The 17,049-nt window shown below is 37.4% G+C and overlaps 1 protein-coding gene across 4 annotated transcripts in view; it reads left to right on the top strand.

The window, feature by feature from the left end:
* LOC101409171 (leucine-rich repeat-containing protein 37A2) overlaps positions 1 to 17,049 on the top strand; it is a 50,940-nt gene that overhangs the window by 6,587 nt on the left and 27,304 nt on the right. For 2 of the 4 annotated variants that reach the window (XM_087441326.1, XM_087441324.1), the window contains exons 2-5: positions 438 to 509; positions 8,868 to 8,939; positions 12,151 to 12,222; positions 12,873 to 12,953. In XM_087441326.1, the coding sequence (XP_087297452.1) occupies positions 438 to 509; positions 8,868 to 8,939; positions 12,151 to 12,222; positions 12,873 to 12,953 (297 nt within the window). The remainder of the gene's footprint in view (positions 1 to 437; positions 510 to 8,867; positions 8,940 to 12,150; positions 12,223 to 12,872; positions 12,954 to 17,049) is intronic. The other 2 variants (XM_087441325.1, XM_087441327.1) reach the window with 2 other exon arrangements.

Here is a 17,049-nt window from a genome sequence, read left to right as displayed (position 1 = left end):
CTTATCCTTCTAACACTTGGAGAGATTTCAACAGAAGGCACTAAACCAAAGCTTTGGTATTGCCTGGCATAGGGTTTCTTTGTATTTATTTGCTGATAATGATAAATTTTTGCCATTTTTCTATTGAATTGTTTATCATTTCTCATTGATTTGTTGAAGGAGTCATTTTAGAACTGTAAGTGATTTTGGAAAAAATACTTATATTCAAAGTAAGACAGATAGGAAGTTCAGGTTCCAAGGAGATGCCTCGTTGTTTGTGCCAGCGGCCCCACATTATGTCTTTATTAGTTGTACAAACTGGGAAGCTGATAGCTGTGGAAATTAGAAAGCTGATATTTTCTGCATTTGAATGTTCCCCACAAGGTTGTTATGATTCTTTTACTTATTCTGTTCATTCTTTTCCAACCTAATCAAGGATATGAACTGTTTCTTCACAGAAATTTCCAAGGAAACTCTATTTCTTACATTGATGAAAATGTATGGCGTGCATACCGGTGGGCTGAGAAACTGTGAGTATAATCTCTCCAATTATGAATACAAAAAACTAACTGCACTGTAAATCCTTCTTGGTCCAGAATTTTGACGTCAACAGCTCTGAGAAAATGTATTTCCCCCTCCATATCCCAAGTCAACTTCTATTGATTGCAATTCTATGTTTATTTTAAGAATTAAATTTGGCAGGCCCTCTTTAAAATAAGTAAGAGTTAATTTAAACTTATTTTCCATTATACAAGTAATATATGATTATATTCTCATTATATAAAAATGAAATAACAGGTACAGTGAAAACCCTCCTTGTGCCCTAATCCCCAACCCCTGAGGTAACGGTTACTCTTGGGTTTAGTATATATCCTTCCAGATCTTTTTCCATACATTTGCCTACATACATATTTACAGAGAGCAAAACAAGTTTGTTGTGTGGTTTTCTTATCTTTTTTTACATAAACGGTAACATCCTACAACTTGATTCTTTCGCTTCATGATATGTCTTAGATTTCTTTCCTTCCCAGCACATAGAGGGTTACCCCATTCATTTAAACTCCTGCGTAATATTCCATAGTATGGATGTATCACAGTTTAATAATTCCCCTATTGATGGATGTTTAGATTATGTCCAGTTTTCTTGTTACATGCATTGCTGCAATGAGCATCCTTGTACATGCGTCTTTGTGAACACGGGCAGATATTTCTGTAGAATAGATATCTAGAAATGGAATCGTTGGGGTGAAGACTTTGTAGATATAAAATTTTAATTGCCCTCAAAAAAGTTTTGTCAAGTTACACTCCAGTTAACTGGCCAGGACAGCATTCATTTTCCCACACCCTTTCACCACTGAATATTCCCCATTTTTTGGCTGATCTGATGGGTGAATAAAAAAGGATCCCAGGGGCTGGCCCGGTGGCGTAGTGGTTAAGTTTGCGCATTCTGCTTTGGCGGCCTGGGGTTCGCTGATTCAGATCCTGGGTGCGGACCCACTCACCGCTCATCAAGCCATGCTGAGGCGGCATCCCACATAGAAGAGCTACAACTCTACGACTATGATACACGACTATGTACTGGGGCTTTGGGGAGAAAAAAGAAAAAAGAGGAAGACTGGCAACAGATGTTAGCATAGGGCCAATCTTCCTCAAAAAAAAAAAGGGATCCCATCTGAATTTGAATTTTTCTGATTACTTGTGAATTTAAATATCTTTATATGTTTACTGAACATTTGTATTTCTTCTCTGAATTGTCTGTTCTTTGCCCGTTTTTCCATTGTTAATCTTTTTTTATTGATTTGTGGAAAAAGTCAATTTAGACATATAAGTGATTTTGGAAAAAATATTTGTATTCAAAGTAATTAACTGGCATTTTTTCTGACGGTTTGTGTGTCATATCATTAGTTCAACTTGAATAGACAAGTCATCAATGACTTCTGAATTAATAATAAAAGACATAATAGTCATAGTAATCTGAAAATAGGGACTATGACTACCCTAAAATAGATCCCCCCCTTAGTCCGATATCTTTTTTTTTCCCCTAATTTTTTGTTTATTGCAGTAACATTGGTTTATAACGTATAAATTTCAGGTGTACATCATTATACTTCTATTTCTGCATAGATTACATCATGTTCACCACCCAAATACTAATTACAACCCATCACCACACACATGTGCTGAATTATCCCTTTTGCCCTCCTCCCTCCCCCCTTCCCCCTTCCCCTCTGGTAACCACCAATCCAATCTCTGTCTCTATGGGTTTGTTTGTTGTTGTTATTATCTACTACTTAATGAGTGAGATCATACGGTATTTGACCTTCTCCCTCTGACTTATTTCACTTTGTATAATACCCTCAATGTCCACCATGTTGTCACAAATGGCTGGATTTCATCGTTTCTTATGGATGAGTAGTATTCCATTGTGTATATATACCACATCTTATCCATTCGTCCCTTGATGGGCACTTAGGTTGCTTCCAAGTCTTGGCTATTGTGAATAACGCTGCAATGAACACAGGGGTGCATGTATCTTTACCCATTGGTGTTTTCAAGTTCTTTGGATAAATACCCAGCAGTGGAATAGCTGGATCATATGGTAGTTCTATCCTTAATTTTTTGAGGAATCTCCATACTGTTTTCCATAGTGGCTGCACCAGTTTGCACTCCCACCAGCAGTGTATGAGAGTTCCCTTCTCTCCACATCCTCTCCAACACTTGTTGTTTCCTGTCTTGTTAATTATAGCCATTCTGACGGGCATGAGGTGATATCTCAGTGCAGTTTTGATTTGCATTTCCCTGATAGTTAATGATGTTGAACATCTTTTCATGTGCCTGTTGGCCATCTGTATATGTTCTTTGGAGAAATGTCTGTTCAGGTCTTTTGCCCATTTTTTAATTGGGTTGTTAGTTTTTTTGTTGTTGAGATGCATCAGTTCTTTATATATTTCGGAGATTAACCCTTTATCAGATGTATGGTTTGCAAATATCTTCTCCCAATTGTTAGGTTGTCTTTTCGTTTTGTTGATGGTTTCCTTTGCTCTGCAGAAGCTTTTTAGTTTGATGTAGTCCCATTTGTTTATTTTTTCTGTTGTTTCTCTTGCCCAGTCAGACATGGTGCTTGAAAATATGTTGCTAAGACCGATGTCGAAGAGCGTACTGCCTATGTTTTCTTCTAGAAGTTTCATAGTTTCAGGTCTTACATTCAAGTCTCTAGTCCGATATCTTATTGGTAAGGAAAAAATGCTAGAACCAGGCAGTATTTTTAATTTATGAATTTCTTAAATACTAAATACAGTTTCTGTTTCCTATGATAGTATCTGATTTGGAGATTTTATTTCCCAAACTTGTAAGAAAAATGCAAGTCATTTGGCATAAGAAATAAGTAACATTAGTTTCCTCTAAGGAGTGGAGACGGGGGTAGGCTGAGGGACAGGGGAGGAGCAGAACTTTGGATTGTGTATATACCTTTGGAATTTTGAACCATGTGAATGTATAGTACATATTTTTAAAAATAAATTGAAATTTAAAAATTAATCTTTAAGAAGCATGTGTTTGGAAGTTTATACACTCTAACATGAGTCTGGTAAAGTTTGAAGATTTCTAAGTCAGCTTGAGATTTATATCTCGTGGTCCCCAGGGCAGGATTTCTTAACCTTTTTTCTTAAGGTTAAGAAAATGGGATCATATGGGGTTTCTTAACCCATATATCTCTTTGGTGATCTACAGAAGCCTATGTTCTTGGGATAATGTTTTTAAATGTGTAATGAGTTAAAATATATAAGAAAACAAAGGAAACCAATTATATTGAAATACTTTCAATATAATTTTAAAATATTTTTAAAAATATTTTCAGGCCAGCCCCAGTGGCCTAATGGTCATGTTTGGCACACTGTGCTTCGGTGGCCCAGGTTTGGTTCCTGGGCACAGACCTATACCACTCATCTGTCAGTGGCCGTGCTGTGGTGGCAGCTCACGTACAAAAAGAGGAAGATTGGCAATAAGTGTTAGGGTGAATCTTCCTCAGCAAAAATATATACATATATATATATTTTTTTTTTAAATGTTTTCTTAAAAGATTAGTGATATAGTAATAAATCTCCTTCCCTTAACATATTAAATAACAAGATATAGTGGTAGGTCTAATAACTATTATAACTTCAAGGTAGTGATGAGAATAAATGATATTTTGAGATATCTACAACAAATACATGTCATGAAAATATCTGTGATTTCTGTTGGGGACCAAATTAACTGTACTGCTAATCTACTGTGGTTTGTTGCCTACATTCATAATGGAAGGAAATGCTCATTTTAGTTAGAGGATTATGAAAATAGAGATGTAATTTTATTTCCCACCCAAGTTTGTCCCTCTGAATTCAATCCATTCTGTTCACAGACCTCTGCCCTAAAGGGATGATACACAAATGGAAATTGCACGCACACTTTTGCATGTATTCAAAAAAGTGCAGTTTTCAAGGGAAAGGGTTCATAGCTTTTATGAAATTCTCAAAGGGTTCTTGTCGCAAAAGATTGAGTCACAAATAAATGTAGGGGAGAAGGAAGACTTTTCTCTTCCTGTAAAGCTTTACTTATCCTCATGAGTGATAGTAAATGGATGATTTGTTTTAAATAAAAGTAGTTTGTCTGAAAATTGATTCCTGTCACTTTCTGTATTCATTTAACGAATATTACTGGGGCATCTACTATGTGCCAGGAACTGTTGTACGTGTGAGGGATACAGGCCCAAGAACAAAATAAACCAAATATCCCAGTTCTCAAGGGGTTTACAAGTATATAACATAAAAATAAATATAATAAATAGATATAATTTCAAGTATTGCTAAGTGCTTTGGAGAGAAAGAAAGCAGGGGAAGGAGAGTAAATCAATTCCAGAATGTCCCACCGTTTGCATTATATGTATAGTTAAGTCCAAAAAAAAACCCTCTGAGCCCTCTCAGTTTCTTAGAGGTTAACAGAGGTGGGAAGAAGGATAATTGCCAATAATATAGAATCAAGAATGAATATTATGAAATTCGGAAGATTGCCTTAGTGAAAGGAAGCCTGGTCAGAAGTTAGACATTGGTATTTCTTAAATGTTAGTTCTTGCCTGGTTTTGATGTTTTCACGGTGTGAGAAAGTTTTAGATCTGGGTTTAACTCTGATTATACTTTTAAAATTTTTGCTTCAGTCAAAAAGAATATTGGGAGTTCTACAGATCGGTGTATTTTATTCCAGTTACTTGTTTATTTGAAACTCCTTTTTTGGGTAATTTTTTGATGACTGACTCATTCTCAGTGTAAACTTTCTTTCTAGGTTGAATTTGTTATTGTTATTTTTAAAAAATTTTACTATCCTGTGATCCAAATGCCTTTACAAAAAGAAACCCCATTAATTTAAAATACATACTCTTTAGTTTAGGTCATATCCTATATTCAAACTCTTTAACCAAACAGTCTGCCATGGGCATCAGCCAATCAGAGAAGACACCGCCATAAACAGTTGAGGATCAGCCCTCATCTCTCCTCTGTCCTTAATGAATCCTTGTTGGTATTTATATTTTTTAAGTTATAATTAGGATATACAAGTTTCATTTTTGTGTTGATTTTTTTCATATACCATCGTTTCATATGACCTTTTTGTATATCATCTATAGAATACACATACAGTTTTGTTATGTGATGGGGGGAGGTGGAGTGGAGTTTTTTTTCCAACTTTTTATAGTTATGAAAAGGGTAGTATAAACATGGTTGGACATATTGATTTGTTTTTTCTTTTTGGATCATTTCCATGGAAATATGAAACCATTACCTAACAGAGGTGAGAAAACAGTCAATCATAGCAACACCTGTTGACCATTCCCCCTTCACACATGTTCTGACCATCACTGCTGTTTCTTCCAACATGGTGAATTTCAAATTGAGGTCAAGGTCTTTGATGCATTCTCAGGGGTCCAAGAGTTTTTTGTGGGAATTAAAGTTTTTTTGTGTTTTTATTTTAATGATCTTTTTAAAATGTGTGTAACTATATTCTGTGTAATATGAACCTTAAAACTGAGAACTGCCCTTGATTTCAGTTGCAGAGTGTCCAGGTAGTAATATTTTAATTGTCATAAGCTATGAGTAAGGAATTAAGCTGTGAAATGGAATTAACATAAATATGTGGCCAACAGATACTGTGAGGGAAAGCAGAACGTTTTAAATGCAGAACTTGACGGAATAGTTTCACAAGGCAAATAGTATGTTCTCAGATCCCCAAGGCTCCTGAAGGATGTACACCTGTTAATATTACCTGCAAGGAAGGGGGTTCTCCCAGGTAGGAGAAACTTGCCTTTGACACCTTATAGAGTTTCTTCTGTACTGGCTCCACCACTCGTCACTCCACAGACACTGGCTATATGCCTTCCCGCGCAGCAGGTCTGAGAAACAGAAAGGGGTACAGACCTCCCCCTCCCAGCATGTTCCCAGTCTATACTGTGAGACTAGGTGAAGCGAAGGCCTTAACGGTCCTTGGGCAAACCCACGTGTCAGGCTTGTCTGTGGATCACTCCTGTTCCCTTCCTCCTGCATTCTGGAGAAATCACTGGCTGGATCTCTTAGTTTTCTAATTCTTCAACTGTCATTTCTGCTGCTCATATCCTAAGTTTTTTATTAATAATAACACTTTTCATTCGTATAATCTTGAGTTAATTCTTTTCATTGGCTGCACTACCTGCTTACATCTCCCTGAGGGTATTAATTATGCTATTCTAAAGTCCTCTTGTGCTTTCTCTGTTCACTCTGATTCGTTGGCTATAAGCTCTTGTGTTTGTTTTTGTTTTCTGTCCTTACTGGAGTTGGCTTTCTCGCATGTTTGGTCAGTCCTGAGTTGAGATTCTACTGCTTCTGTTTTCTGGCACTAGGGGAGAGGTGAAATGAGCTGCTGGGGCTTGTTACTCCAGATGGATTCCCCTGAGAATAAGGAAGCGGTGGGAGGTGCCTTCTGGTGGCTAGTCAGGGAGTGCATACCCTTCCTGCAGGGTTCTGGGACCCTGCCCGCTTTCTAACACCAATTGCTCCTATCTGGAGGTAGACACCCTTTGCTGCCTGGTCCAAGGAGGAAAGATACGGTGTTGACGTGCTGCCGGCTGCTCCGACTGCAGTATCCCAACTAATCACCCTGTAGGTAATTCCAGGGCATTTCTGGTGATGGAGCATTTGTGGAGCTGCTCCCATGCTTTGAGCTAAGGTTGTGACTTTTAAATTGTATCTTTTCTATCCTTCTTAGGGATTTTGGTAGAGGTTGGAGGGATAGATACTTGGCATGTTTCAATCTGCCAACTTGAAATAGCACAACTTCTTAGGAAAACAATTTTGTGCCCCTAGTATATCCTAAAGAAAGTCAGGCAAATGTGTATCAGGATACAAGTACTAGAATGTTCCAAGCAGCATTGTTTGTAATAATTAAAACTAGAAAAATCTTAGTATCCACCAGCAGTAGAATGCCTAAATTGTGTGGTATAATCATATAACGGAATACTATTCACCAGAAGAATACTGCAAGCCACATAAGTAATCTTAAATTTTCTGGTAGCCACTTAAAAAATGAAAGTAAAGAAAAACAGATGAAATAAATGTTAATATATTTTATTTAACCCTTACATCCAAAATATTATCATTTTAACATGTAATCATTATATACATTATTAATAAGATATTCTACTTTTTTTCATACTGTCTTCAAAATATCCAAGGTATTGTCATTTCTACAAGTAATCAATATAAAAATTGTTAACGAGAGAGTTTACATTCTTTTTTCCATGCTAACTTTTTGAAATCTCAGTTTGGTTTCTAAATTTTTATCAGAAATACTTGATCTATATTTAGATTTCATAAAATTTACAGTTGAAACAGTAATATCCAAGTTGTTGGAAACATGCTTAAACGTTTTCCAATAATTGCATGGAGTATCTGTTTTCAAATTTAAATTTTAAATAATTAAAATTAACTAAATTAAAAGTTCAGCTCCTCAGTCACACTAGCCACTTTCAAGTGCTCAGTAGCCACATGTAGCTGGACATGCAACACTAGACATTGAAATGAACCAACCTCAGCTACATGCAACAATAAAATGAATTTGCAAAATATTGTTGAGTGAAAGAAGCAAATAGAAAATAATACATATAATATGATTTCTTTTATATAAGTTCAAGAAGAGGCAAAACTAAACTGTGTTGTTTATGGCTGACACATAATAGGTAAAACTACACTGAAAAAGCAAGGAAATTATTGTTAAAGTCAGGCTAGTGGTTACCTCTAGGGAGTCAGGGAGGGTTGTGATTGGAAACGGGCACACTGGGGGCTTCCAGAATGCTGGCATTGTTCTTTCTTGACATGAATGGTGTTACCTGGGTATTTGCTTTATAATTATTAAACTGAACATTTATGTCATGTGCATTTTATGCACATTTTAGTTTTCAAAAAAATTTTTTTAATGGGGGGAAAAATCCAACGGTTTCACTTGCAGCCTTGATGTGGTTCTGTATGGGGTTTCAATAATAAGGTTTGGGAAAAGTGAGGAGGAAATGGCAGTTCAGCCAGTGTTGGTGTCACCCAGAGTTGGGCTCTAACGGAGACTTTGTGATGTAGAGAGTAGGCATTAAATATACAGTTTGGTGGGAAGAGAGTGTGTGTGTGTGTGATGGAGAGAGGTGGACACAAAGGAGGATGTGAGACAAAAGGTTCGAATGAAAACAGAGCAGAGATCACCATCCCTAAATTAAATAAGAAATAGGGTATTTAGGTGGCAGCATTACCCAGGTTTCCCCCACACATAGGCCTTAGTCATATGTAGTAAATGGTTGTAGTTATTTTGCATTTTGATCCAGAAATAACCTTTTCATTTTTCAGAATTCTCAGTGACAATTTTTTGAGTGAATTACATAAGGATTCATTTGAAGGCCTGCTATCCCTCCAGTATTTGTAAGTTAATTAGTTAATCATATTTATTTATGAGACTTCAATTATATAATCTATAAAATAAATAAGGGGTTCAAATTATGTAATCTCTACAATTTCTTCCAGTAATAAAATTTTACAATTCTGTAAGTCTGTGTAGGGTCCCAGCCCATCTCTAGCATTAAATATCTCTTATGCATTTTTAATTTTTTGGTTATATAGACAAGATATAGATAGGAGAAAGCCCTTCTGTTATAGAGGAAAAGTGGTAATGAAGTCTGAGCAATTATAGACACCCATATGAACCGTGTTTTATAAGAGTTTATATTTGCTATTGTTAGTGCCATCAAGTGGATTCCGCTGACCCTGCTGGTATCTGAAATACCGGTGGCAGAGCTTTCAGCGTCACAGCAACATGCAGCCACCCCAGTATGACAACTGGCAGATGGGTGGTGTGGCTCTCTGACCGGGAAATGAACCCGGGCTGTGGTGGTGAGAGCATCAAATCTTAACCACTAGACCACTGGAGCTGGCTACAGGTGCTCATATGCCATCTGCTTATATTTACATTTCGTTTATGACCCATGGACCAAATCCGGCCCATGGTCCATTTTTAAACAGCCCATGAGTTAAGAATGCTTTTTACATTTTTAAAGGGCTATAAAAGAAAAAAAAAAAGAAGCAAAGAATATGCAACAGAGACTGTACGTGGCCTGCAAAGCCTAAAATATTTACTATCTGGTTTTTACAGAAAAGGTTTGAAAAACTTGGTTTAGTAAAATGAGAGAAATTAAAGTTAACCTCAAATTGTCACCTACAGGACAAGAAAATATAGAACACTTGCATTAATTTGAATGCCATTAACCCAAAATTTTTTGAAAATTTAATCTAAATAACATTTAGATATTAAATATTTAAGCAGATAAATTATGTAAACAATAGCATCAAGAACTTATTAAGATACCAAGAGAACAGACTGGTGTTAAGGATTTCAATGCAGGAATTGTTATACCAATTTTAAAATAGATGTTTAAAATGATGGTTAAGTGGTATAGCTAGAAATGTTTACACTAAATAAGCATATCAGAAATGCCCCTAACTTCACTAATTACAAAATAAAAATCTCTCCAGCCTTGTTGTCAAGGAGGAAATGCTTACATAGTATTTCTGTTTACTTAGAGATAAGGAGATTCTATGTTATTTGCTATAAAAGCTCAATTTTTATCTGTTGTCCATGGCATCCAGAGCTGTGTATGTCATTAATTCATATTAAGCTAATTAATGATGCTCTTTAGCAAATGATTCATCTTGTAAATGTAGAAGGCTTAAGGGAAGTAGGTATAAAGAGCCTCATGTGACACTGAAAATAGTCCTTTGAATTATCAAACCTTCCAAGCCTTGGGGGACAACCACTTTTGTATTCGTCTTCTTGGGTACCTCTGCCATTTGGGCTCCAAACCTTACAAACACAGTTTGGAGAAAAACAAATGAGATGACTGCTCAATGGATTAAGCCCTTCATTACTTCTACTATGAACTTTGTAAGCTAATTATTTCATGTTAGCGTAAGTATTCTCATTCATTTAAAAAAAGTTCCAATCAATAAAAAAGCTAAAAAAGAATATGCCAAGCACCATGCGTAGTCTTGTAGGCACAGAGATGGGTAAGACAGGTTCCTGTCCTTAGAGGAACTCATGATCTCACAGGAAAAAATAAACATATAAGCTCAAACCATAATGCACAAGCACTAAATGGATGACAAAGTGTTGCAGAGGTGCAGAAGAGGGAGCCATGAAGTAATAAAACTACATTCCTTTTAAAACAGTCATTTTCCTCCTTCTACTCACTCCCCAGCTATTCGTTGATTTTATAAATATTTGTTTGCTTTATGTTCATACATCACTTTTAAATATGGTAGACAATGCACATGAGCAAGACCTAGTCCATATTCTTAAGGAGTTTGTGCTCAGAGGAAATGGAATGCAAAAATAACTTTGTTAAAGGAGAAATGGAAATGGGCAATGAGAGGTATACATTGTTTTTGGAGAACAGAAGAGGGAAAAAAGACTTCAAGTTGGATCAGGGAAGATGTTGCAGGAGCAATGTTGTTTGAACAGGACCTTGAAGGGCCAGTGGGTATCATCAGACAGACATCTGAGGAAGAGTAAGCTTGCGAAAGGAGAGAGGGAGAAAGGCACAACGCAGGAAGCATACCTAGAGTACAAGTAGGGAGAGTAGGAGGTTAAAGCCAGATCTCCTAGGGCTTTGAAGGCCATGCCAAGGATGACATGCCAAGCTACCACGTCATCACAGCAGTGCTCTAGGACAAACTTCAGCCTGCAAAAGAAACACTTGGAGGGCTTGTTAAAACACAAGCTCTACCCCCATAGTTACTAAATCAGTCCATCAGAGCAGGGCTGGAAATTTGCATCTTCAATAAGTTCCCAAGTGATGCGGTATTTGAGAACCACTTCTGGAGAGTTAACCTGGTGACTGTGTGCAGAATGAATTGGAAAGAGAGAGACTAGAGATGGAAACACCAGTCAGAAGACAATTGTACCCATCCAGGTGAAAAGTGAGGGACTAAGCTGTAATCAATGGAAATAAGAGAATCAGCTGTAGTCAAGAGTGGGTGTTTTCAAATAAAAATCCAGTTTTCTGTTGTCCCACTGAAGCAATTAAATTCATGGAATATTAAGGCAATGTAAAACCAAAAATGAATTTCTATTAATATGATAGTATAATTCTGAATTAGTTCAAAGTTATGTATTAATTGGAGGAGTAACTTCAAATTATGTGAAAGAGTATCTTTTATTCTGGTATTGAATTGGCCTAGAAAAACAGAACTAAACCAGAAGGTGTGTAAATGTGAGAATATTTTAAGATAAGAAATGATAATTATGTATGGAGATAAAAACCTTGAGTTTATAATCTAGAATTTGATGAGACCACTAAGATCATCTAATCAATTCTTCTGCTCTCAGGAAAGATTACCTCCAGAATCTGTCAAGAACTATAGTTGTATATGTTATTTATGAAGATCTTGAAGGTGAGACTCTTAAGAGAGATGAGGGCAGGGTTAAAGGTTCTGAAAGGTTCAAATAACAATTCCTAGGGTTCAGAGTTTAGACAGTAATTCCTTATTCAATATTATTTTTCTAACCTCTACTAGTTATTCCTACTAATTAGATACCTAATAGCTAATTGAGGCAATATTTTCCTTTTACTTTTCCTAGAGATTTATCCTGCAATAAAATACAATCTATTGAAAGACGTACATTTGAACCACTACCTTTTTTGCAGCTTATGTAAGTTACAAATATAACTTCATTATATTTGGAATTTTTATAAAACTTAATTATAAGCCTCTATGTTATTCATTTTGAAATGCTAAAATTTTATTAGTAGAAAGCCACTAAAATTATGTAGCAAATCCTTTTTGTCTCTAGCAAAGTGTGAGAATTATTACACAGATCAGAGTGAATCATTCTAGAGCAGTGGTTCTCAACCAGGGTGATTTTGCACCCAGGTGACATTTGTCAATGTCTGGAGACATTTTTGGTTGTCAGAACTGTAGATATGCTACCAGAATCTAGTAAGCAGAGGCCAGAAATGCTGCTTAAAATCCTACAATGCACAGGACAGCCCCTCATAACAAAGAATTATCCAGCCCATAGTATCAATAATGCTGAAGTTGTGAAACCCTTTTCTAGAGAAATAAAGTTCACTTAACACAAGTATTTATTCAGAATTTACTGTTTTGTGTCTAATGCACCACATGAATAAATAAGAAAGTATAAATTATAAGCAAAAAATATCTTCCACAGTGAGATTTCTAATATAGAGGGAGTATTGAGGTTATGTTTCATCATATATAAATTAGAATCACTGCCAAAGGATAAATGTTCTGAAAAAATATCTATTTTTCATCTTCTTTTGCTTGTGTCTTTTTTTGTAGAAATCTTGGTTGCAATTTACTCACAGAACTGAGCTTTGGAACATTTCAGGCCTGGCATGGAATGCAGTTTTTACACAAGTTGTAAGTGAAATAGAAGAGGAATATGTGTAAAAAACTATGTGTAAAAACACCATACAGTTGTTGGTTAGCTGGGTATAAGCCCAGTATGAACTCTGAAAAGTGTGTCGTAAGATCCATTGATCTTTTCAAATAAGGAAACTAAGGTACAAAGAGGCCCAGAGACTTTTCTAACTCATGTGTGGCATGCTCTGCTTCCCTAGTACCAGTCTTTGGCATGGGCAATAGAAGGCACCAAGCAAATAACACTCAAATTAGCATTGTCGTGAGAATCCCAATGATGCTGCTCCAATATGTGAATGGTCCTTGAAATTCCACTTTTGAATTTAACTTTGATTCCTGCTCACATGCAAAGTTCCTAACTGCTTACATGTATGCAACAGAGAGCTGCAAAGAACCAAGTTTAGCACAAAGTTCTCCAGGGAGCAAAATATGTGGGTGCTTCCTCAGCCAGCGGCTTCTTTTAAATGGTAAAACAGAAAGAATTACTGAAAACCTGCCACAGGGCACTTCTCTCCCCAATCACCCAGAACATTATATTTTAAAAAGTATATACCACTGAACTGAATTGTCTGTGGGCTATAGGAACCTTTGAGGTATGAAAAAAGATGTGTTAAGCTGTAGTGTGAAAAATATTCATAAAGAAAATACGTGGCTGTAGCCTAATTCCATATCCTTTCTTTCCTGACTACTCTTGGATGAGAAGTATGGGTTTCAGTCCCTTTCAGCTCGAAACTTCTGTGATTCTCTGTGATGCAAGAAAATCCCAGTGGGTATGTTCAATGCCCGAAGGGGATTTTAGACTCAAGGTGGAGATCCTCCTCTAAACCTGACTTTGGAAAAGACTGTCTTACCTGTCTTGTGGTTCAGAAATCTGATTTCACACAGTCCATTTTGGATTAGATGAAGATGTTCAGGGTGTGTCTGGAGCTGGATTAACAGTTCCTGCCCATCTGTGTTGCCCTCCCCTCTCCCGTCACTGATTTGCTGATGCCTAACTTGGGGAAAGGACACTGAGGCTCAGTTTTTTTTGCCAGCACACCAGAGGGTAGGCTCATTAGGCTCCTCCACCAAGAAGTTTTTGTAGCATCAATACAATGTCTGAAACTCACCACCTTTACTAAGCATTTTATAACACCGAGAGTCCCTTGTAAGAATCTGAGTTTCACTATAGTTGGGTAGGCAACACAGGAAAAAAAATTGTGGAATCACAGTTGATAAAAATTAATGAATTCGTTCAAAAACATTCACAGAGTGCCATGCCCACTGTGTGTCAGCACCATACTAAGTGCTGGGGGTACAAAGAAGAATAGGACGGAGACTTTGTCCCCAAGAAACTTTCATACTGGAAGGAAGAAGATGGATGTTAAGGGGAAAACATACAAGAGCCATGCTAGCATCTATGCAGCAGGGTAACAAGGGAGGGGGTGACAAGGTAGGGAATGGGTGGTGAATTACAAAAGATTCGTGATGGAGGAGATGCCCACTTGTTTATGTTGAGTTTCTGTGTTCATCTGAAATGATAGGAAAAGGTAATGAAAGAATCAGAGCTAGCTGGTGTTGGAAATAAATTGTTACTCATATCATGTGATTTGAATAGAGCTGTATTCCTAAAACTAATTCACAGTTACTTTCAAAAGATTGTCACAATATAGTAAGTCTGTGTTGGGGGCTGGGCTCCTTCTTTGTTTTGGGCCAACTCTTTGTAATGGACAAAGCTGATTTGCTTCAGGGAACATTTGCCTTAGTGAGATGTCAACTGTACTGCATCTCTTTCCAAAGGCAAGTTGCCAAGGGAAGATGCCACCCCTTGAGTTAAGTCACTACTGGAGTGTTTACAAGTTGAAACAATATTTTTCCCCAGCATTAAATGAGTTTGTAATAAAGCCCCAGCTGAGGTTGATTTATCATGAATTGAATAAAGCTTAAACTTCAGGGCTCCTCATTTGCATAGGCCTCTTCCAAGGTCTTGGGAGGGGCCCTAGCCATTTTTGTTTTCATAATTTTGCATGTTCGTATTAGACAGACTTCCTGAAGTAGATGAGTTTAGGCCCCACAAAACCTTGATTCACTCCTGGGTTTCAGGTAATTATACTTCAGTAAGTTTCTTGAATGAAGCCTCTGTGTTATTGACAAACACAAGTGAACAAGTTAGCAGTGTGGTAAAGAAACTATTTTGAATCTAAAATCCACCCCAAAGATGTGCCAAGAGCTTATTGATGAAGTACCACTTTTTGAATGGTAGTAATAATCATATCTCTTTCAGGTGAAATCGGGAATGAAATATGTTATGGAAAACCAGCAGTGGTTGATAATCCTAAGTATTAACTATACTTTTTTTTTTTTTCTGACTTTAAAGTGCTTCTCCTTCCTTTACCTACACAAGTCCAGACTGATGGCTTATTTAAAAAATTCTTTTAGTTACTTCATTGGTTCCAACAATACAAGCTCCATGATTTTAGAAAACGAAGGACACTACAGTGTAGAAAGGCTGTACCTTATCCAGATGGAGCACATTCACATGCTGGTTTGTCTGTGATCCATCAATACAGTGCCAAGAACATAAGCACTAAGAGAGAATGAGAGGAAAATCCAAACCTTATTCCTGTTCAAGTGTTGACCCTCCTGTTGAGAATATCAGGAGATAGGTGTGGCCACACTTTGAAGGCAGATTGAGCTGCCATCACAGAGATGCCCTAATGCTCTCACAGTCAACTAGCATCGGTTTCCTCTAGAGGGCTGTGTACACACAGAAGTTTACACACTTCGAGGTATTGTCATCACTTTTTGGTACGTACTGGAATCCTGGCAGCTTTTTCTCAGATTCAGAAAGGCATAAATATTAAAGATGTAAACAACAAGTCAGGCCTGTCCTTTGGGGTAATTTCGGGTAACTGATTTATTTGTAATAGTTCAGAAGTTTTGAGATTATCACACACACCTGGCAACTACTGTCCTCTTCTCCCAGCTGCATCTTATTCTTCCCACCTGTATAACAAGGTGTCTTCTTTTTCTGGGAAGCATAGTAATTCTTCCTCTGCCCCATAACATTTCCTTAATACCTACATTTCCTTAATACTACATTTATCAGTGTGTCCCAGGCACTATACTAGGTGCTTTTACTTATTATACAAGTAAGATAGCATACCTAAAGCTCTTAGAATAGTGCTTGGCCCACAGTAAATGCTCAGTACACGTTACCTCACACTATATCTCATTTTCATTTTCCCAACAACTCTTGTGGTGTAGATATTATTATCCTCATTTTGGGGATGAGGAAATGGAAACTCGGAGACATTGGATAACTTGCCTAGGTTCACATTGTTAATGGCAGAACTGCTTACGAGCTTTGCAAGTAATTTTCTAAGCAGCTCTGCATTCCCTTGTAATAGGAGCTGAATGATGACAACTTGGCCTTTTGTGCATTGTATCTGGAAGTTGGTTTCTAACTCAAATAGGACCTTAGAGCGCAGAGCGCCTTTTCCCGGTGAGAATTCCCTCTTTTGGTGCTTCTAGGCCTCCCTAGGGTTTCTGCTCACTGTCCTGGGCAGGTGTGACATCATTACTACTGAGCACCTGCTCTGCGCCCAGCCTTATGCCAGGTGCTTTGCGCGTGCTCTTTTATTCAATCCTCAAACTGCCTCATGAAGTAAATGGGACTAAGCAAGACTCAGAGATGTCCATTACTCAAGTCACTTCTCTAGCAAGTGGCAGCCAGCCGGAATTTAAACTTAGGTCTACCTGATTCCAGGGCCCTTGCTTCTTCCACTGTTCCTGGCTGCCAGGGCCTTTTCAAGGCTATTCTCAGAACTTTGATTAAAATATAGGTTCATCATTTCAGATTCTTTAGGCTTTGCCCCCTGAGAAGAGTTTACGTGAAGCAGTTAGAGGTCGCGTCCTGAGGGGCTTCATGTGGGGAGTCATGTTCTCACAGCTCATGGATCTATGTGTATGAGTAAAGGAAAGGAGTTGCTCCATCCCCAAGTGCTTCGAACATAGTGGAACAGGATTTAGGTTACTCTGCTTATTTCTTTGACTACTTTCCTCCAAGAAACCAGTTTTCCCTGCCTGCCTTGGGATTCTAGCATAGACAGTTTGG

The sequence above is a fragment of the Ceratotherium simum genome, chromosome 16, assembly GCF_057802395.1.
Source record: "Ceratotherium simum simum isolate JZ-2026a chromosome 16, ASM5780239v1, whole genome shotgun sequence".
Lineage (NCBI taxonomy): Eukaryota > Metazoa > Chordata > Mammalia > Perissodactyla > Rhinocerotidae > Ceratotherium > Ceratotherium simum.
The sequence above is the reverse complement of the archived record's forward strand: the minus strand, read 5'-3'. Positions and strand labels throughout refer to the sequence as shown.